Raw genomic sequence first — 18272 nt, 5'->3', positions numbered from 1 at the left:
GCCTCTTTCCGTTCTTAATAAGAAGGTAAATTCTGTGCCATTCTAGTCGCCCCATTACAGGAAGGATGTGGAGTCTTTGGAAAGGGTGCAAAAAAGGTTTACCAGGATGCGGCCTGGATTAAAGGGATGAGCTATAAGGAGAGACTGGATGAACTTGGGTGGTTTTCTCTGGAGCGTCGGAGGCTGAGGGGAGACCTTATAGAAGTTTGAAATGATGAGAGGCTTGGATAGGGTAGATGGTCGGCATCTTTTTCCCAGGCTGGGTCAAAGGGACTGTTTTCCTCTGCTGTACTGTTTTATGTTCTGTAAATACCAAGATCTCTGAATGCTGTAGAAAGTGATGGTGTGGATTAATGTTTGGTGATTCTCTTGACTATAAATTAAGTGCAGTATTATCTATTCCAAACTACATCAAGGTGACCGTCTCCCTTTCTGACTTCTTGCAGATATGGCATCTACTGAAAGTGTAACACTGAAATTGTCTCCTCCAAAACGAGATATTTATTATTTGAATGCCTTTAAGCCACCAAATCAATAGCTGCTTATCAACATTAGGGGCAAATAATTTTTCTTGTTTGAACAAATTCAAAATAATTCTAAATAGGCTACATTAATTATCAATTTACTAAGACTTGGATCTGAGAATACTAATATGGTGTCTGTTTTAAATTATTTTCAGCCAGCAGATCTGCTCTGCTAGACCTGTGTGGGTTGGACACAGGTTCAAGTGCTCCTTCTTACCCTGCTGCCCCTGCCAATCAAAGTTGGAATGCTGAACTATCACAGGATCTCAGCAGCTCTGTATCATTACTGGATGATGAATTAATGTCATTAGGTAAGAACATTTTCCTCAATGCTTTTCTCTAATTGTAGAGATCAATCATATAGTAACACCCTTAGCTGCATGAATATTTATTACTTGGCCCATTTGTGGGGTACATTGTCTGGAACATCCCAATACCCTCTGCCGGCCTTTCATCTTCTGCCATAAATCTTAAATGCTGACCTAAATTCTCACTTACTGACATGGATGCCTGCCTGCCAGTTTGGGAGTTCTTATTTTTGTTAACAATTTGCTCGGATATAAAATTAAAACCCAATCTGATTTCTTTCCCCCACACCCGAGTATTTGCCATAAGTATAACCATCTCAAACACAGTATCGATCCGCTTGAGGATGAATCACTAAATATTGATCAAAAACAGAGCACAAGTTGTAATAGTAAGCAAATTTAAATCAAAAATGGCTGCAGATGCTGAAAATCTGAAATAAAAAAACCACGAGAAACACTCGGGTCAGGGGTCAGCCATGGAAAGAAGAACTGATTAAAAATTGGCAGATCTAAGACCCCATGTCAGACACTGCATGAGCTGCTGAGTATTTGCAGCATTTTTTGTTCTTGTTAAGCAAATCACCTTGACCTTTAAAGTAGTGAGCTGAGTCAGCACAGCACAACCCAGTCCCATCTGAACTTAATGCACATAATCAGGTCACATTGCCAGGTTCTAAGTAAATTGGTTTATTATTGTCACATGTACCGAGGTACAGTGAAAAACATTGTTTTGCATACCATCATGCAGACCACTTCATCACATCAGTACATCGAGGTAGTATAAGGAAAAAGCAATAACAGAATGCAGAATAAAGTGCTACGGTTACAGAGAAATTGTCTGTCTGCCTGCACTGCACTAAGGTGCAAGGTCATAATGAGGTCGGTTGTGAGGTCTTATCATATCAATAGTCTTATAACAGCAGAATAGAAGCTGTCCTTGAGCCTGGTGGTATGTGCTTTCAGGCTTTTGCATCTTCTGCTCAGTGGGAAGGGGGAGAAGAGAGAATGTCTGGGGTTAGAGGTGTCTTTGATTATTTTGGCTGCTTTACTGAGATATTTTGTTTTAGAGATCCTTTCTTTGACTTTCCCTACCTCCATTGCTTCCTTTGGCCATATAGGACTCTCAGATCTCTGGTCCTTTCCATTTCAGGCCTCGTGAACATCCCTGATTTTTAACTGCTCTGCTATTATTGGCAGTAGTGCCTCCAGCTGGCTGGGCACTAAATAGTCAACAGTCCTTCTGTCTCCTTTTAGGAAACCAGTTATTTCTCCGATGTACATTTTACTTCGTTATATAGTTCCTGTTTATTTATACATGTGGATTTGGCCAAATTTTTTTAAGTGGTCTGATCACCTACTCTTTCATCATCCCCACTAACAACATAGACTTAACTGGTCCAACCACAAGTACACTTTGGCTACAAGAGCAGGTCAGGAGCTGGGTATTCTATGGTAATTGTTTTGCCTCCCAGACTTACAAAGCATTTCCACCGTCCACCAGACACTAGTCAGGAGTGTGATGGAATACTCTTTACTTGCCTAGATGAGTAGTTATAGCGTCATAGTCTCATAGTCATAGAGTAATACAGCATGGAAACAGGCCCTTCAGCTCAACTCATCCAGGTGACCGAGGTTCCCACCAAAGCTAGTCCCTCTAAACCTATCATATCCATGTACCTGTCCCAATGTATTTTAAATGTTGTTATTGTACCTGCCTCAACCACTTCCTCTGCAGTTTGTTCCATATACTGACCACCCTCTGCATGGAAAAAGTTGCCCTTCAGTTTCTAATAAATCTCTCCCCTTTCACCTTAAACCTATGTCCTTTAGTTCTTGATTCTCCATCCCTGGAAAAAAGGACAGGGTGAATGCACACAATCTATGCCCCTCATGATTTTATACACCTCTATAAGGTCACCCCTCAGTCTCCTATGTTCCAAGAAATAAAGTCCTGGCAACATTCTCATAAATCTTTGCATTCTTTCCAGCTTAATGATATCTTTCCTATAACAGGTGACCAAACCTGTACACAATGCTTCAAGTGCAGCCTCACCAACGTCTTACACAACTGCAACATAACATCCCAACTCTTACACTCAATGCCCTCACTGATGAGGGCCAGTCTGCCAAACGCCTTCTTCACCACCCTGTTGACCTGTGACACCTTTTTCAGTGAACTATGTACCTGTACTCCCAGGTCCCTCTGTTCCACCAAGCACCCCAGGGCACTCCCATTCACTGTACTACTCTGGTCTGACTTCCAATGAATCTCCAATAACACTAGTCCTCAAGACTACCCAGAACAAAATCTATTTGACCATTACAGTCCTCCAGCCTAGACATTCACTTCCTCCACCAATGACCCTCTGTGATTTTAGATGTGTCATCTATTAGATGCTTTGTAACAAACTCAGGAAGATTCCATATCTGAATGTTTTGACAACCAAGGCAAGAGCACCAGGTGCATCAACACTGTCACATGAAGTTCCTCTCTGAGTCATGCGTTATCCCTAATTTGTCTAACACTGGATTTAAATCCTAGATTACTGACTCCTTATCCAACAGTACCTTAATCACGTACACTGCTACAGTTCAAGAAGGTTGCTCACCACTACCTTCTCAAGGACAGATAATAATTGACCTTGTCGATGATGCCCACATCCAGTAAATTAATTGAGATGATTTATAGCCTAAGACATCATATCGATGCTCAAGATAGCAGCCACTGCTCTATTTAAGTTTCATTGGGCTCTAATTCAAGCAGTTGGATATTTGAGTATAATTGTTAAATGTTTGGCTCTCATCAATATAGTCATGGCTTTGAATTACAAGGATGTCTATTCAAACTCTAATTTTTAATTAGAGTTCTAATTTAATTTCAAATAAAGTGCTTTGTTGACTGATTTAAAATCAATGAATGGACCAATTGATGAAAAATGGTTGAAGGCTAAAGATACCAAGCATTAATAGTTTTTTTGAGATTGGGAACTAGTTAAAAAAGCTTTCACAAAAGAATCCTGATCTCATTAAAAGGTTTACAGCACAGGAGACTCTTCAGCCTGTCTTGTGTGTTGCAGACCTTTGGTCGATCCAATCCACTGTCCTGCTCTGCCTTTACAGTCTCCTCTGGAGACTGGATAAAGGATATGCACTGAGAAGCAAAGCAAATCCTGGTCAGGTATCCAATTAAGCAATATGTTCTGAAGACTTAAGTAGGCGTTTTTAAATGCAAGTTGTTTAATTTGATACAATGTTTTGAAATCATTTGATCAGATAGATTATAGAAAATAACCAAGATGGTAATTTACAGCAACATTTCACCATTAATTAATATGTCAGAAGATGGCTGGAACATCTTGCAATTGTGAGTTAAATGTAAATATTTAATCAGCTGACAACATTTATGTTCCAAAATGCCCTATTGTGTTTTAAAAAAAAGTCATCTGTTAGAATTTCTGTTCCTTCATCTGTAGGACTGAACGACCTAGTACCTAATACAATATCTTCATCGCAGGCTCTTGAGTCCAGCAGTTGGAATACATTTCAGGTAAGTAAATGTAAAGGATGGATTTATTTTTATTGTTCTTCATTTAGTATTGAAACTGAACTTCTATATGCAATTATATTTCCACTGATTTTTTTTTTAAAAAGCAAGACTGTTGTGTTTTCTCAAATAGAAACATTGATATTTCAGAATGAAGTTTTGAATAATTTTTCACTAAATTGAATAGCTTTCAACTAAGAGCAAAGCATGTAAATTGGACACTTAAATATAAATTGTTTGCAGCAAAGGTCTGGGTTTCTCTCTTCTTTCCTCTTCCTCAAATTCGGCACATGCGTAAAATCAATTTTCAGAGCATTTAAAAAAAAATTCTTCTGAGTTGCTGTTTTTCAGTAAACGTGGAAATTAATAATGGAGACAGTAAAAAATTTGCCAGCCATGGCTCAGTTGGTAGCACTCTCAGCCCTGAATCACAGGTTGTGGTTCTATAAGTCTGATTCCAGAGACTAAAACACAAAAATCGAACCTTAATCTCAGGTGCAGTACTAAGGAAGTAGTGTATTGTATTTTTCAAGCAGAAGTAAAAGATTAAAAGATCACATGGTACTGTTTACATAAAAGGACAAGGCTTATCACCATTATCCTGGCCACTATTTAAAAAGAGCGATGACTTGGGATTAATTATCACACTCGTAATCAGCTTCATAGGAGCTGATTGTTTTTCCCCTATGTTACAGCAGGTACAAACATCAGTAGTACTTATTGCCTGGAAAAGCACCTTAAATCGTCTTGAAAGTGACATGAAGTGTGCTATAGAAATACAAGTCTCCCAATCTTTGTTATGATCACTCAAATATTTACAATGTAAACCATGGTTTCAATTGCCAAATCATAGTTCACCATCTTAAATTTTAGATGCAAAAAGGTTTTTGAGAGCTTTGTTTTAATGTTTTAAAGGTTTTGTGCTTAAATTGCTGGGGTTACTGAGTGTTATGCCTTCTCCAGTGAAATGTATTGCTCTGGGTGTGTCCATTTCAACCACTAGTTCTATAATCATTTTGCATTATTCATGTGATAAATAGCACTAAAGCCTTTATCTGGTACCTCCTGCTTGTTTCTGGACAGGCTCAACCCAACCCAGCTGCATCTAGTTGTGCATTTTGCAGTGTTAACCGATCACAGGACGGCTGGACGTGTAATGTGTAGCTGTTTACTCACTTCAGTCTGCTTTTGGAGGTTAACAGTTGAGCCATCTTGTTGAGAACAACGAAGAACAAAATGCTCTCTGTAATCACCGTAATTAGTCCATGTGCCTCATACCAACACAAACTTTCTAAAATGAAAATCTTCCATTTCCCAGCTTCCAGCGTGTGCAAAGTTCACCAAAAAAGTTTAAAACAAAATAGTCACCACACTTACAAATTTTAAATTTCAGGGGGGAAAGGGCTATGAATTTTGTTGATGTAGATATTAGTTAACAGTATGTTTTTTTTGTCACACTAATGAAGTAGCAGGCTTTACAGTAAAGTACATAGAATTTACAGCTAGTGCTCCAAGTGAACTGCCTCCCACTCTAATTCATGTTGCCTATTAGCATAACTTTACTGCTTCATACTTATTGTCTTGTATTTGCCGTCATATAAGAGCAAGAACCATGTTTTCAATAAATGGGTAAATAAACTTCTTCTGAGAATCTTATCCATTAATGGGTTCATTGGTGACTGTCATATTTAGTTTTAGACTCCTCCACAAAAGTGTAGGCAATTTTATTATATCTATCCCATTTAAATCACTTCTGCACCTTCAAGACCTCATTATGTGCTCCTTAGTCTTCTCTTTTCTATGGAAAAGATCCTCAGTCTTTAGGGATAGTTTCCAGCCTTTCAAAACTGGTTAATTAATATAATTCCTCTGCAGGTCTTCTATATGTGTAATGTACAGTTAACCTGCTTCTCTTCCATGTAAGAACAACTCTTCTTTTTATCCTCTTCAGTCCTCCGAGCCTGATGAGTTGAGTGGTCCTGTAACGTCTCTAGAAGCCAGCACAATGTCTTCTGAGTTGCTGAAGCCAGCTGGTGTGACTGCCAGCCACCAAAACCCCACCCCTACCCGTGTGCCTGCCAGCGCTGGAAGTAAAGCCTTAGATGACTTGGATATGTTGGGGAAAACACTCCTTCAGCAGTCTTTGCCTCCAGAATCTCAACAGGTTAAATGGTATGACACAAGGGATGTCAGCAAAACTGGGTCAGTGTTTGTTTTGGGGAACAGTACAATTTAGATTCTTCCCAACTGGTGGCAACTCAAACCACAATGCTTGGGTGTGTTTACACACAATATGATAACTTGAGATGCAAAAATATCTTGAGATTTTATCTATTAATAGAGCAAAGTTGTCATGTGCTGCTTCTGGCCTTTTCCCAAGCCAAACAGAGTTTCATTGGCATTTGACGAGGGTGTGGTGACAATCTCCATCTGTAATATATTCCTTGGAATGTTTTATTCATAGGTCTGCTCCACAACAAAGACAAACTCTTCGAGATCTCCAGAACAAAGCAGGCGCTAACTCAGCAACTGCCTTGGGCACAACGCCACTCTTACCTGCTTCAACCAAGAGCATCTCACCGATCTTAACAAAACCGATCCCTCCTACAGGCCTTATCCCTCAACCTGACCAGCCACTGGCATTTGCATATGGTTCTTCAATTTCTCCAGCTTCTGCTGGTGCGTCAAGCATAGGACAACCTGGGGCTCAGCCCAGTGCACAAGGAGGACTCAAATCCTCATCACTGTCTCAGCAGGAAATCTCACTAACTAATGTTTTGGTACCTCTAGAATCAATTAAACCAAGTGAGTAAAGAAATAATTTGCACAAATCTGTACCCAATGACTCCTTTATATGGAAAGATTTAGTGACGCTCGGGTTGTTCTCCTGAACAGAAAAGTTTAAGGCTGTATTTAATAAAGATGTTCAGAGAAATGAAAGAGAAAGTAATGAGGAAGTATTTCTGCTGGTGGGTAACTATGGGACACAGGTTCAAGGTATTGACAAAAGGGGAACTGCAGTTCAAGGAGAACTGCATTGACATAGCAAGTTATAATCTGGAATCCACTGCTTGAAAGAACAATGGAAAAGGGGTTCAGTAATTTTCAAAGAGGAATTTCAAAAATATTTTTTTCAAGGGAAAATTTTTCAGGGGTTATTGGAAAGAGTGGGGCTAACATTGGCTAACTTTTCAGAGATGGCACAGGCATGAAAATCCAAAGGAGCTGTGGTTTATCATTTGATGGAAGCAAATTAACTCAAACTTGCTTTTTGGAGTCTTTTTGTGTTTTTGTTTTGGCCTGCTGGAAATCTGGGATCCTTTTGTGTGGAGTTGGTATAAGACAGGATGGGTGGTTGTTATAGGGTGTATGATGCAGCATGAGTGGATATTGTGTGGCAGTGGTGTTACAGCATGAAACCATTAATGCATTTCAATTGAATTGTTTTCTTTGTCCACCATGCAGGTAGCATCTTGCCAGTCACGGTGTATGATAAAAATAGTTTTCGAGTTCTTTTTCACTTTGCAAAGGATCCTCCTCCTGGTCAGCCAGATGTTTTAGTGGTAGTTACTTCTATGATAAGTACAGCACCACAAACTGTGAAAAATATAAGATTCCAAGCTGCTGTTCCTAAGGTAAGGTGGGCTCCGGTCTCTTCTAGATTATCAAAATTCCTAAAGCAAATTTTGCCATCGTTGAATCATTTTGCAAAGAAAAGACATTTTGTCTGGAATGGCAACTCTCCAACTCTTGCCCCAAATTTCCTTGTACGTTATCCTACAGAATGTTCAGTAACAGAAGGCATTGCATGTATGTTCACATTGTTCTCCATTCCCAGCCATAATAATCAAAACCTCGCTGATATTTTCCCTTTCTTCCCTAGTCTAGGCTGTTGAGGGCTATCTGTAATGCTCCACCTGCCCCATCCTTGATTGTTCAAACTGGGATCTAAACCTGAAACCTTTCTATTCCACATTTGCTGCATATTTTTGTCATTACCCTCATTGATATACCTGGCACCAAAGCATGCCTATCGCTAAATAACACTCTTCCCTCAGGTACTTCATTTAAAAAAAAATCTGGCAAGGATTTAGTGATGTGTTGTGATCTCTGGTTTATAAGCTAGTTTATTTTTTATTTATTGGTCTTCTATGTGCGAGCAGAATTTGGATGAACCCTGAGTGTCATAACCTACAAGGCTATGTACCAGGAGCTGGCAAATGAGGTAATACTTGGGAGCATTCATTTTGCTCCACCATATTCATGACAACCAATGGCTGCTTCCTGTATTGTAACTTCCATAATTCTGAACCATTGTTTAGTTTCATTTCTCATTTTCCCTCTTTTAGCCTAGTGTAGTTCGTTTATTATTGTCACCTATCCCAAGATACAGTGGAAAAACTTAGTTTTGCATGCCATCGATATAGATAATTTCATAAGTACATCGAGGTAGTAAAAGGGAAAAGAATGACTGAATGCACAATACTGTGTTACAGTCACAGAGAAAGTGCAGTGCAGGTAGGCAATAAGATGCCCTCTCAATGGAAAGCCCTCCCTACATCAGTGTAATTTTCCATCTATTAACTAGTTCACACATATTAGTGGTGGTTTTTTTTTCTGACATTGCCATTTAAGAGACAGGTGAGGAGGAATTTCTTCTCTGAGGGTCACAACTGTTCAGCATTCTCCAGAGAGCTGTCAGTGTGGAGTCAAGTAATACATTCAAGGCAGGTGAAGATTTTTGGTCTGTAAAGAATTGAGCGTTATTTGGAGCAGGCAGCAAGATGGATCTCAGGCAAACATTGGATCATATTGAGTGGCGGATCAAGCTCTAGGGGCTGTCAGACCAACTCCTGCTCCCTGTATCTTAATTTCTTAATTATTTTTGTGTTGCAGGTCATGAAGGTCAAACTACAGCCTCCCTCTGGCACCGAGCTGCCAGCATTTAATCCTATAGTTCCGCCTTCAGCAATTACACAGGTTCTACTGCTAGCAAACCCACAAAAGGTAAGTGATTTCGTTTTAGTGTGTCTTTGGTACCTAGCCAAGACCCAAGGCAAATGCTTTGGCACTTTTGTGTCTTAGAATTTCTCTGCAGAACAGTAACGACAAAACTGTCTGTTCTGAAAATGCTATATCAATGTGCCTGTTAGCCATTATGTACAATCAGTCTCACTACACATGTATATCATCATTTGCTCAGTTGAATTTGGTTGCTTAAAAGTTCTGATAAATAGGAGTAAATTGCAAGCAAAGTGACAAAGATGCAGACTGTTGAAACAAATGTAGTAACTACTTAAAAGTTCAACTAATGAATTTGTGTTTTAGATTTTTTAATTACCATTAATATTAACTGTACTTTCTGTCTAGCTTCATAGCTGAGCTGGCTTTGTGAGAGAACTAAAATTGCAGATGCAATTGAACATTGAATTAAATAAATATTCATCCTCCTCTCCATATCTCTAGCTGCCTAAACCATGTGCCTTTCCATAAAAATGTTTTAGATTAGACATGTTTCCATATGGGGAGGTCCAAAACTTGTAGCTTGGAAAAGTAAGACTGTTACAATAGGGAATTCTGGAGGAAGCTCTCTACCCAAAGGCTGGTTAGAATATGGGACTTCCTGCCATATGGAACAGTGGAGATAAATAGTTTCAGTTAGTAGATGGGGCAAGTATTGGATACATGAAGAAGAGCAGGAGCTTCAGGTAGCATATATAAGCATAGATCATTTGGACTGTTTAGCCTGCTTTTTTATGAAGTCTATAATTCTCATCAGGAGTACAATGGACAACCTTTTCTCAGGCCACTACATGTTCACTATTTAAGCAACACAACTCTGAAATACAAGCATACAATTTCCAAACATGTTAAATTTCCTGGCACCTTAGAGCTTTGCTGTAGCAACAAAGCTGCATTAGAATTGCAGGCCTGAACCCAAGCTCGTCTCTTATGGGCATCCTGATTTCTACAAGGGCTGACGTTGGTGCAACCTCCTTCATTAAGAGTGGGTAATTTATTGAGTGAAATGTCATGTTTTAGAAGTTTCCTAAAAATGAATAAAGTGTGGCTTCGTTCTTTGCAGGAGAAAGTCCGTTTACGATACAAGCTCACGTTTACATTGGGCGACCAAACCTTCAATGAAATGGGAGACGTGGATCAGTTCCCACCTCCAGAGTCCTGGGGGAGTCTCTAACATGGACACAGACACTACACAGCACCGCTGCTCTGTTGTTAGGAGACCACCAACATTTTACTATTAGAGTGAACAAAAGGGGCAACAGTAATTTAAAACCAATTCCTGAAGCAGGAAATTTCTGATTTCTAAGGCAGATCTTTACCAAACAACAAACTGGTCTGGAGCAAGACCTCTTCTGCTACTGAGCAGGAGGTTATTATTTCCTGTCATTAACTAGTTATGTCAAAATAGTCCCTTCTCAGTGTGCAATGGTGTTACACCTGATGTCATGAGGACTCCATAATTTTATTCAGTATATGATAAAATTGTTAAAAAGTTTTATTCTGACGTTTCAAAGTCTACTTTTTCCTGCGGTATTTTCTAGCTCTGCCTCTGTGGGCCACTCTCTTCCAGTCTGCAAGCTGAATGGCTCAGTTTAAGGCTAGAACACAGCTGAGGCGTTCAAACCAAGAGGCAGAAATTTCCACTGGTGCGTAACCTTTTGGTTCCAACTGGAAAGAACATCCCTGATATTGAGTCAAGTCAGGGTCTGGGCTTGTGCTTCACTATCAAAAACCCTTTTGGTTTGCTGAAGAAGTTTGGCCATTTGGACAAAGAACGTTGGGAAAATCCTGGGTGGTGGAGCTCATCACGTCCCTTTTGTTAAATTATTTAATTTTTAAGATCTTGACCAATAAGGTGAAATAATGCAGAATTAAGATTATGCCTCTTGAAGTAGTTTGCATTATTTTTGTTTAAAAAAACTCATTCATTTGTTGCGAATGGTCTGGATATATGAGTAACCCTTATGTACCCAGCAGAGAAACAACTCCTAAGTAGTTCAGGAGAAATACTTGGAACACCATATCTCTAACAGCATCTCTGTACAATTTGAGTATCCTTACCGGGAGTGCAACATTGCAGGTTCAGCCACACAATATCCAAGCATTTGGTTGGAACTCTGATTTTAGTTACCTGAAGGAGTTAGATGTGTTCATACCCAGACTATGGATACTCACTGTTTACGTTGAGAGTGTTCTGGACATGTCAGCTCAGGCTCTCTTGGCTATGCAAGTACAAATGGCCCAGCCTCTGAAGATTCAGTAGCATTGAAAACCAGCAAACCGCTGTAACGTTAGCATTGCCTATTCTGGTCTGTTATGTACATGGAACCAATTCATGATGACAAGCATTTGGGGTGACTGCACATCAGTTCCAACTTCTTTCCTTATCCTCTTGCAGAACTTTTGACACAATCAGGTGAAAATAGTGATACTGTGCACATTTCAGGTGTGTGCCTTTGGAGTGAAACTTTTCCCCTCTGCTCTACCTTTCCAACATAAAAGTGGCTCAGTAAATAATATAATCTTGGTCCTGATTAATTTGAACAATACTAGCCTGAGATAACAAACACTAAATGCTTTCACTTTACAGGATATTGGAGTGAATTCATGAAGCATTGGTAGAACAGAATTATGAACAGGGGTTGGAATGGGTCCTGGCCATGAGCCTGAAAACTCTGCTTTGATCTATGGACAGATTATCCTCAGTTGCTGTATACGTACGATATGCTGCATTCAAGCATAGACCATGAATCTGAAATAACTATGTTACTTGGGTTGTCTTTTCAGTAACCTAAGGATCCTTGAAACCCAAAAGTTGGAATCCGTTTTTTTTTATCAAACCTATAAGCTCCCATGGAGCAGGAGTTGACGATGAAAAGTGAAATACAGATTCCATCCTTCCTGTCTACAAAATGGTGATAAATAGAATAGGGAATGGTTGAACCTTTAAAACCTGATGCAATGTTCATTGACTGGTGTATGCCATGCCTTTTTAATGTTCCTTAAATTTTACTTAGTGCCAATATTCACTATTTGATTACTGAATGGCCAAGTAAAACTTCCTCATGTCAGTAAGCATAAAAATATTGTTATGCACAAGTTAAAGCTTTCCCTTCTCAGTGCTTTGAATGCTAATTATAATCAATCATTTCCCTTGCACTGTTTTGGAGACTGGAATAATGGTTAATATAAAAGTTGTAGCATGTCCAGTTATTATCATGCAGGTTTTTCAGGTACTATTAACCAAATTTTTTAAGTGCTGCTTGATAAGATTGACTTATTGTAGGTTCTTAATTCTAGTTTGCTTAATTACAGTTAACTGATGGCTCAGCTTTTTATGAAAAGCAATGTTTCCCCTGTACATTTTATGTGATTTTAATTCTTCACTGTCAGCTAAAGATTATCTAATCATTCACCTCATGAAAATTTGTGGAATTTTATTGACAGCCATGTTTCTCCACATTACAACAGTAAAACGACCTTGAAAATGCCTTAGCCGTAGTCAGCATATTGGGGATTATCTGAGGTTGTGTTTCACATTTGATGAATTATTAAGTTATTTTAACTTTTCTAGTGCAGGAAGGAATGACACCACAGTTTTGAGTAAGCAGTAATCAAATAAAACGACAGGTATTCTTCCTTTGCATCATCAGGAATTACTGTCATAAAGGTGATTATATTTCAGCCCTTCCATCACCATTAGATGAAACGAGCTCAGTCTTCAAAAGGCTGTGTTGTTTCCAGAAACCTGTTGCATTTTCCTTGATTCATTTTAAACTCTTGAGAAAAAGAATTTCCAGAGATCCCTACAAATGTTCAGTGGCTCTTTACACAGTTGAAGTTGGGTGCAGACTACACAGTCCCGGCACCCTATGCACAAAGCTCAGACTATCCATATGGCAAACCAGTGATAGGTTAAGGAGAAAAGTAAAGTGTAGCAGAAGTTGGAGCTACACAGCAGCTTGGTCACCACCTGTGCAAGTAAAAGGACAATGCTTCATGTGCAAAAGTGAAAAATAAATATTAATATCTGGAAGATTGGGTGGTGGGGACAGTCTACAGTTTTATCAAGAGTAGATCATCACACTGGAGTACTGACAAACGGTGTATAAATGCCCAAGGAAATTGGTGACCTCCAAAAATAGAGGTGTAACAATGAGGATATGTGTGAAGCCTTGCAATTCAAGGGCTGCAGAATGTATGAGAAACATACCATATTAGTCTTTGAGTTTAAATGCAGTCATCAGCAAGGATTCTGTTTAATTTCCAAAACAATTTGATAGCTTAATTCAGAATCACACAGTTCATTGCATATTTGAGAGTCTTGCAAGTGCTTTTTGTTGTTACAAAAGCAAACTTTGTGTGATTGTGTAGTCTGTAATAATACTTAGCAAAGATTAGATTCTGTTTTTACAATTACATTTATTCACAGTAGCATGAGCACAGTTGCTTTGATCAGAAGTGGGGGAGTTCACAGCATATGATAGAGGCTTGTTCTTTCCTCAAAACATCAAAGGAGACAAAAGTGGAAGCAAGAGCAAAACAATAAGTTCTGGAAAAGAGTGAATGTTGTATTTAAACTTAAAATAGTTCACTAGAACATGAGGGGTAATAACTTTTATGATACTGAACTCTTCCTTTCTGTAATTGTACTGTTCTCAAAGTCATCAAATTGGCCCTGAGTATGTTGTGATCGGATTCAGAAAGACCATACAGCCGCAAGATTGGATTATGTGATGCTCCATGCAGGGAGTATCAGGGAAGTCATGATGTTGGTCTTTATGACCAGATAGTAAGTTACCTAATAGCCCAACCCAAAATAGCAAGTTGGCCCTCTGATGCCACGAGCAGTGTGGCTCATATTTCCTGCAGTTTGTATTTTCTCTTGGAGCCAAGTGAAACCTTCGTTCTGTTAACCTCACATCTAAGTGGACTGTATAATTAGAACACATTCTACAAGCTGGAAAAATGGAGCTTGTGTTTGTGCTCACAACCAACGTTATGAAAAGCAGTCACTGTTAAGTCAATCACAAGCTGCATACACATGCATAAGTAATTGTGTTCTCATGGGGGAAGTTAGTGTCCTTAAGTTGTTTGGAAAACAATCTGCACCAGTGTGTCATGCCCCATATATGTTGCAGCACAATAAGTTTCTGAAACATCAGACCAACTCCCATTTACTTACAGAGTCCTGACAACAGTGCAGTAATGGCTGTGTGTTCCCACAAGAACCATCTGCAATTCAATGAAAGCTCAATGTAATTTTTATTTCATGCTGGAACATCATCTTGGCAACCTGGCTATCTGAAGCTAGCCATTTGTTACCATTGGCCTGTGGAGAATTCCTGAAAATTCCACCACCTGCAATGTGTCTGGACTAGTTTGCAATGAATTTGGGGGAGCATCAAACTCTTAAGTGTGAATTTATTTTGGGATATGTTGTCCAGAGGATGGGAGTTTCCTCCATAATGAGTAGACTGATATGGGTGGCAACAAATTTCATTGTTATGTTGACTTGTGCAAAACCCTTCATGAGGCCCTGTAAATTGGATTGTGCCTGAATCACAATGAGCAGAGTAGGCCTATGGCAAGTAGTTCAACCATTATTGTCCACAGGTATTGGTACCATTTGAACCCCAGAGATGGATATAGGAATGAGGGAATAAACCCATCCATCCATAAATTTAGCCACCAGCACCCTACTGAGCAGCTGAGAAATATCATGGTGTGAATCCTATTAGCTTCTGACCTGCACATGCAGAGACCCCATTGGCCATTTAGGAATTGCCTGCAAGGAACCCTAACAAAAGTGCCAAACTATATCTGTTGTTGGACCAGTTTGCAGACCATTTGTTGTATGTGAATTGCCAGGCTTCAGTTCTCATGAAGTAGCTGCAGCACCAGTTCTCACCATGAGATGACATCTGGGCTATATTATCCCATTTTACCGCTGTTGCTGGATGTTACCATTGCCCAGCTGATTCAAGGATCCTTCTGACCACAGCCTTTCTCTGTTCAAAATATGATGTGCACTAAGTTGGTTGTATATTAGGGTGTACTCAAGTAATATGCAAGGAATTGTAACCAAATGAACACTAGATGAAAAAGTTCACATTCAGTAACTTTTAACAAAAGACCAACAAAGTAACTCAACACTTTACCATTGCGGAGATTAAATTTAATCTGTCTCTATGACACATTATGTTGTGCCTTGCATAGTGGTGTTAACCTGAGACCCTAGGAACGCCACTCTCCATTATTTAATCTTGTTGCATTTCCCAGTTTTGTCTTCGGACCTCTTGTGATGGAAAGAGAAGTTTTGACCCACAGATGCTCTCAGAATCTGTAAAGTTTAAGGCCATGGAATGCATTGAAGATATGAATTGAATTTTATCAATGATTGTCAACAACGAGAGAATAACCTGTTTGGTATGTAACCAAGTGAAACCTTTCCCCCCCCCCCCAAAAGGGAGATGTACCCAATGCATTCAAAGTGCAGGACTTACCAGGTTGTGTCAGGTCTGCCTCAGAAAGTGGAAATGTATTTAGTCTGACTACAGATGCGCTGATTCCTTATTCTAATGTTGCACAGCTACTTGTTTCAATAAATCCCCTGCTTGGGGTCTGTAGAACTAACGTGTATATATTTATATGGTCTTTCAGAATTATGTACATTAGAGCAAAGATGTATTTATGGGAATTAATGTTTTCTTTCCCAGGCTAGAGTCACGATGTGCTCCAGGCCTGCCTTTCTTTGTGTATATTTTTCAATAAATTGCTCAAAGTCGGTTTTATTTTTATTTTTTATTAGATTTATAGGGTCTAGGCCTCAGTTTATTAAAGTGTGAATCCTTTACACTACGCAAAGAGGCAATTCTAAAGTGGATGTGAACTCAGATGTGAAAAGCTTGTGTGTTATCAATACCACCATTGTTGAAGCTAATTGAACAGTAAGTTTTGACTGAACCACGCTAGATTGGATTGTCATCATGGGAGACTGCAGATGCTGGAAATCTGGAGCAACACACAAAATGCGAGAGGAACTCAGCAGGTCAGGCAGCATCTATTGAGGGAAATGGATCAAGACCATCAGGACTGCTGAAGGGTCTCAACCTAAAACATCCCCACCCTGGACATTCATTCTTCTCCCCTCTCCCATCAGGTAGAAGATACAAAAGCCTGAAAGCACGTACCACCAGGTCCAAGGACAGCTTCTATCCCGCAGTTATAAAACTAATGAATGGTTCCCTGGTATGTTAAGATGAATCTTGACCTTACAATCTACCTCATTATGACCTTGCACTTTATTGTCTACCTGCACTGCACTTTCTCTGTAGCTGGGTCACTTCATTCTGCATTCTGTATTTTACCCTGTACTACCCCGATGCACTGTATAATGAATTGATCTGTATGAACAGTATGCAAGGCAAGCTTTTCACTGTACCTTGGTACAAGTGACAATAATATTCCAATTCCTTGTATAGATGCTGTCTGACCCGCTGAGTTCCTCCAGGTAGATTGTTGCTCGGGATTGGCACGTGGTCAGTACACATTGTGGGCCGAAGGGCCTATCCCTGTCGTTGAACCATTCTATGTTCAAAAAGTGTTGAACCTTTGGAATTTTCTATCTGTTCAAAGCATTGATCAATACAGTTCTGAACACCAAGAGATATGGGGATAGTGTTGGAAAATACTGCTGAGTTAGAAGCCATGAATGGTGGAGCAGGATTGAAGAGCTGGATGGCCTACCCCTGCTCCTATTTAAGTTCTTATCGAAGTATCAGGAGAGCATTTAAATACAGTGTTATAGAACACAGCGTGTCGGATCTGTGCTGACTCTTTAAAATTGTTTCCACAACAACCTTGCCCTTTCTTCATAGCTCTATAAAACCTTCCTTTTCAAGGATTTGATTTTGATCCTTGAAAGTTAGGAAACAAAGAGGTCCCCCCTCACCACAGGTCCTATTGGGCTAAAGGACCCAGCCTCTGGTTAATATTATTCTTGTCTTTAGAGGTTCCACACACATTGGCCAAAACATCACTTAGAAAACACAGAACACAGTGGTTCAGAATGCAGGATTCTTTTTGGAAAATATACATTTATTAATTTATTTACAGCAATAAAACCTTACTGCAAAATCAGTTTCAACAATTTTTATTCAAAATATAATTAATAAAGAATTTAAACATTTTACAATAAGAAATGGCACAACTGAAAGTAAAATTACTTTCTCTGTGGAAACATTGAACCTGTGCCCTTGAATGTGGATAAAGATGATCAAATTTCATTGAAACAATTTTTAAGGCTGTCTTAAAAGTTGTGAGCCTTCACTGGCGTTGTGCAAGTAGTACTGATCCTCGATCTTCCTGATGATTTTCCCCATTCCCTTGGCCTGCAAATGTAAATCAGTTTCAGCCATGGAAAACCAACCCTCTAGACTAAAGAACTTCAAAGATGTAGAACCCTCTGAGTAATGAAGTTAGTTCTCAACTCATTCCCCAGTGCCTAAGTCTTTGCCCTGTATTTCCACACTAGACTGAGACTTGATGTTTACTTGTACCAAAGGATTTAACTTTTCTGCTGTTGCCTATTGGATTCTAACCCTCTTTCTAAGATCCCCACTCAAGCTTTTTGTTGTTATCTGTGTAAAAGGTGAATGTATATCTTGGTGTGAACCCATTGACCATTCAGAGGTAGTAGAGGGTATGGATTGTCCATCTAATCAAGCTGAAATGTGGCAGAATAAATTGACAAACAAGTAATCAGATTAACACCATTTAAAGGATTTTCATTTACAAAACCTTTTTCTTGACTGGGAATCCCACAGTACACTAAAGCAACTTAAATACTTGGTCACTGATGTATATTGTCCT

At 39.3% G+C, this 18272-nt stretch overlaps 1 protein-coding gene across 1 annotated transcript in view; it reads left to right on the top strand.

The window, feature by feature from the left end:
* Positions 1 to 16186, top strand: part of gga1 (golgi-associated, gamma adaptin ear containing, ARF binding protein 1) — a 37728-nt gene extending 21542 nt beyond the window's left edge. Inside the window, exons 11-17 of the mRNA XM_052043085.1 lie at positions 680 to 835; positions 4306 to 4379; positions 6328 to 6548; positions 6841 to 7181; positions 7842 to 8011; positions 9273 to 9383; positions 10462 to 16186. Coding sequence (XP_051899045.1) covers positions 680 to 835; positions 4306 to 4379; positions 6328 to 6548; positions 6841 to 7181; positions 7842 to 8011; positions 9273 to 9383; positions 10462 to 10572 — 1184 coding nt within the window. The 3' untranslated portion in view covers positions 10573 to 16186. The remainder of the gene's footprint in view (positions 1 to 679; positions 836 to 4305; positions 4380 to 6327; positions 6549 to 6840; positions 7182 to 7841; positions 8012 to 9272; positions 9384 to 10461) is intronic.
* Positions 16187 to 18272: the final 2086 nt, after the last annotated feature.

This window comes from Pristis pectinata, chromosome 33, assembly GCF_009764475.1.
Source record: "Pristis pectinata isolate sPriPec2 chromosome 33, sPriPec2.1.pri, whole genome shotgun sequence".
Lineage (NCBI taxonomy): Eukaryota > Metazoa > Chordata > Chondrichthyes > Rhinopristiformes > Pristidae > Pristis > Pristis pectinata.
Note: the sequence above shows the minus strand (reverse complement) of the source record. Positions and strands in the feature narration are given on the sequence as shown.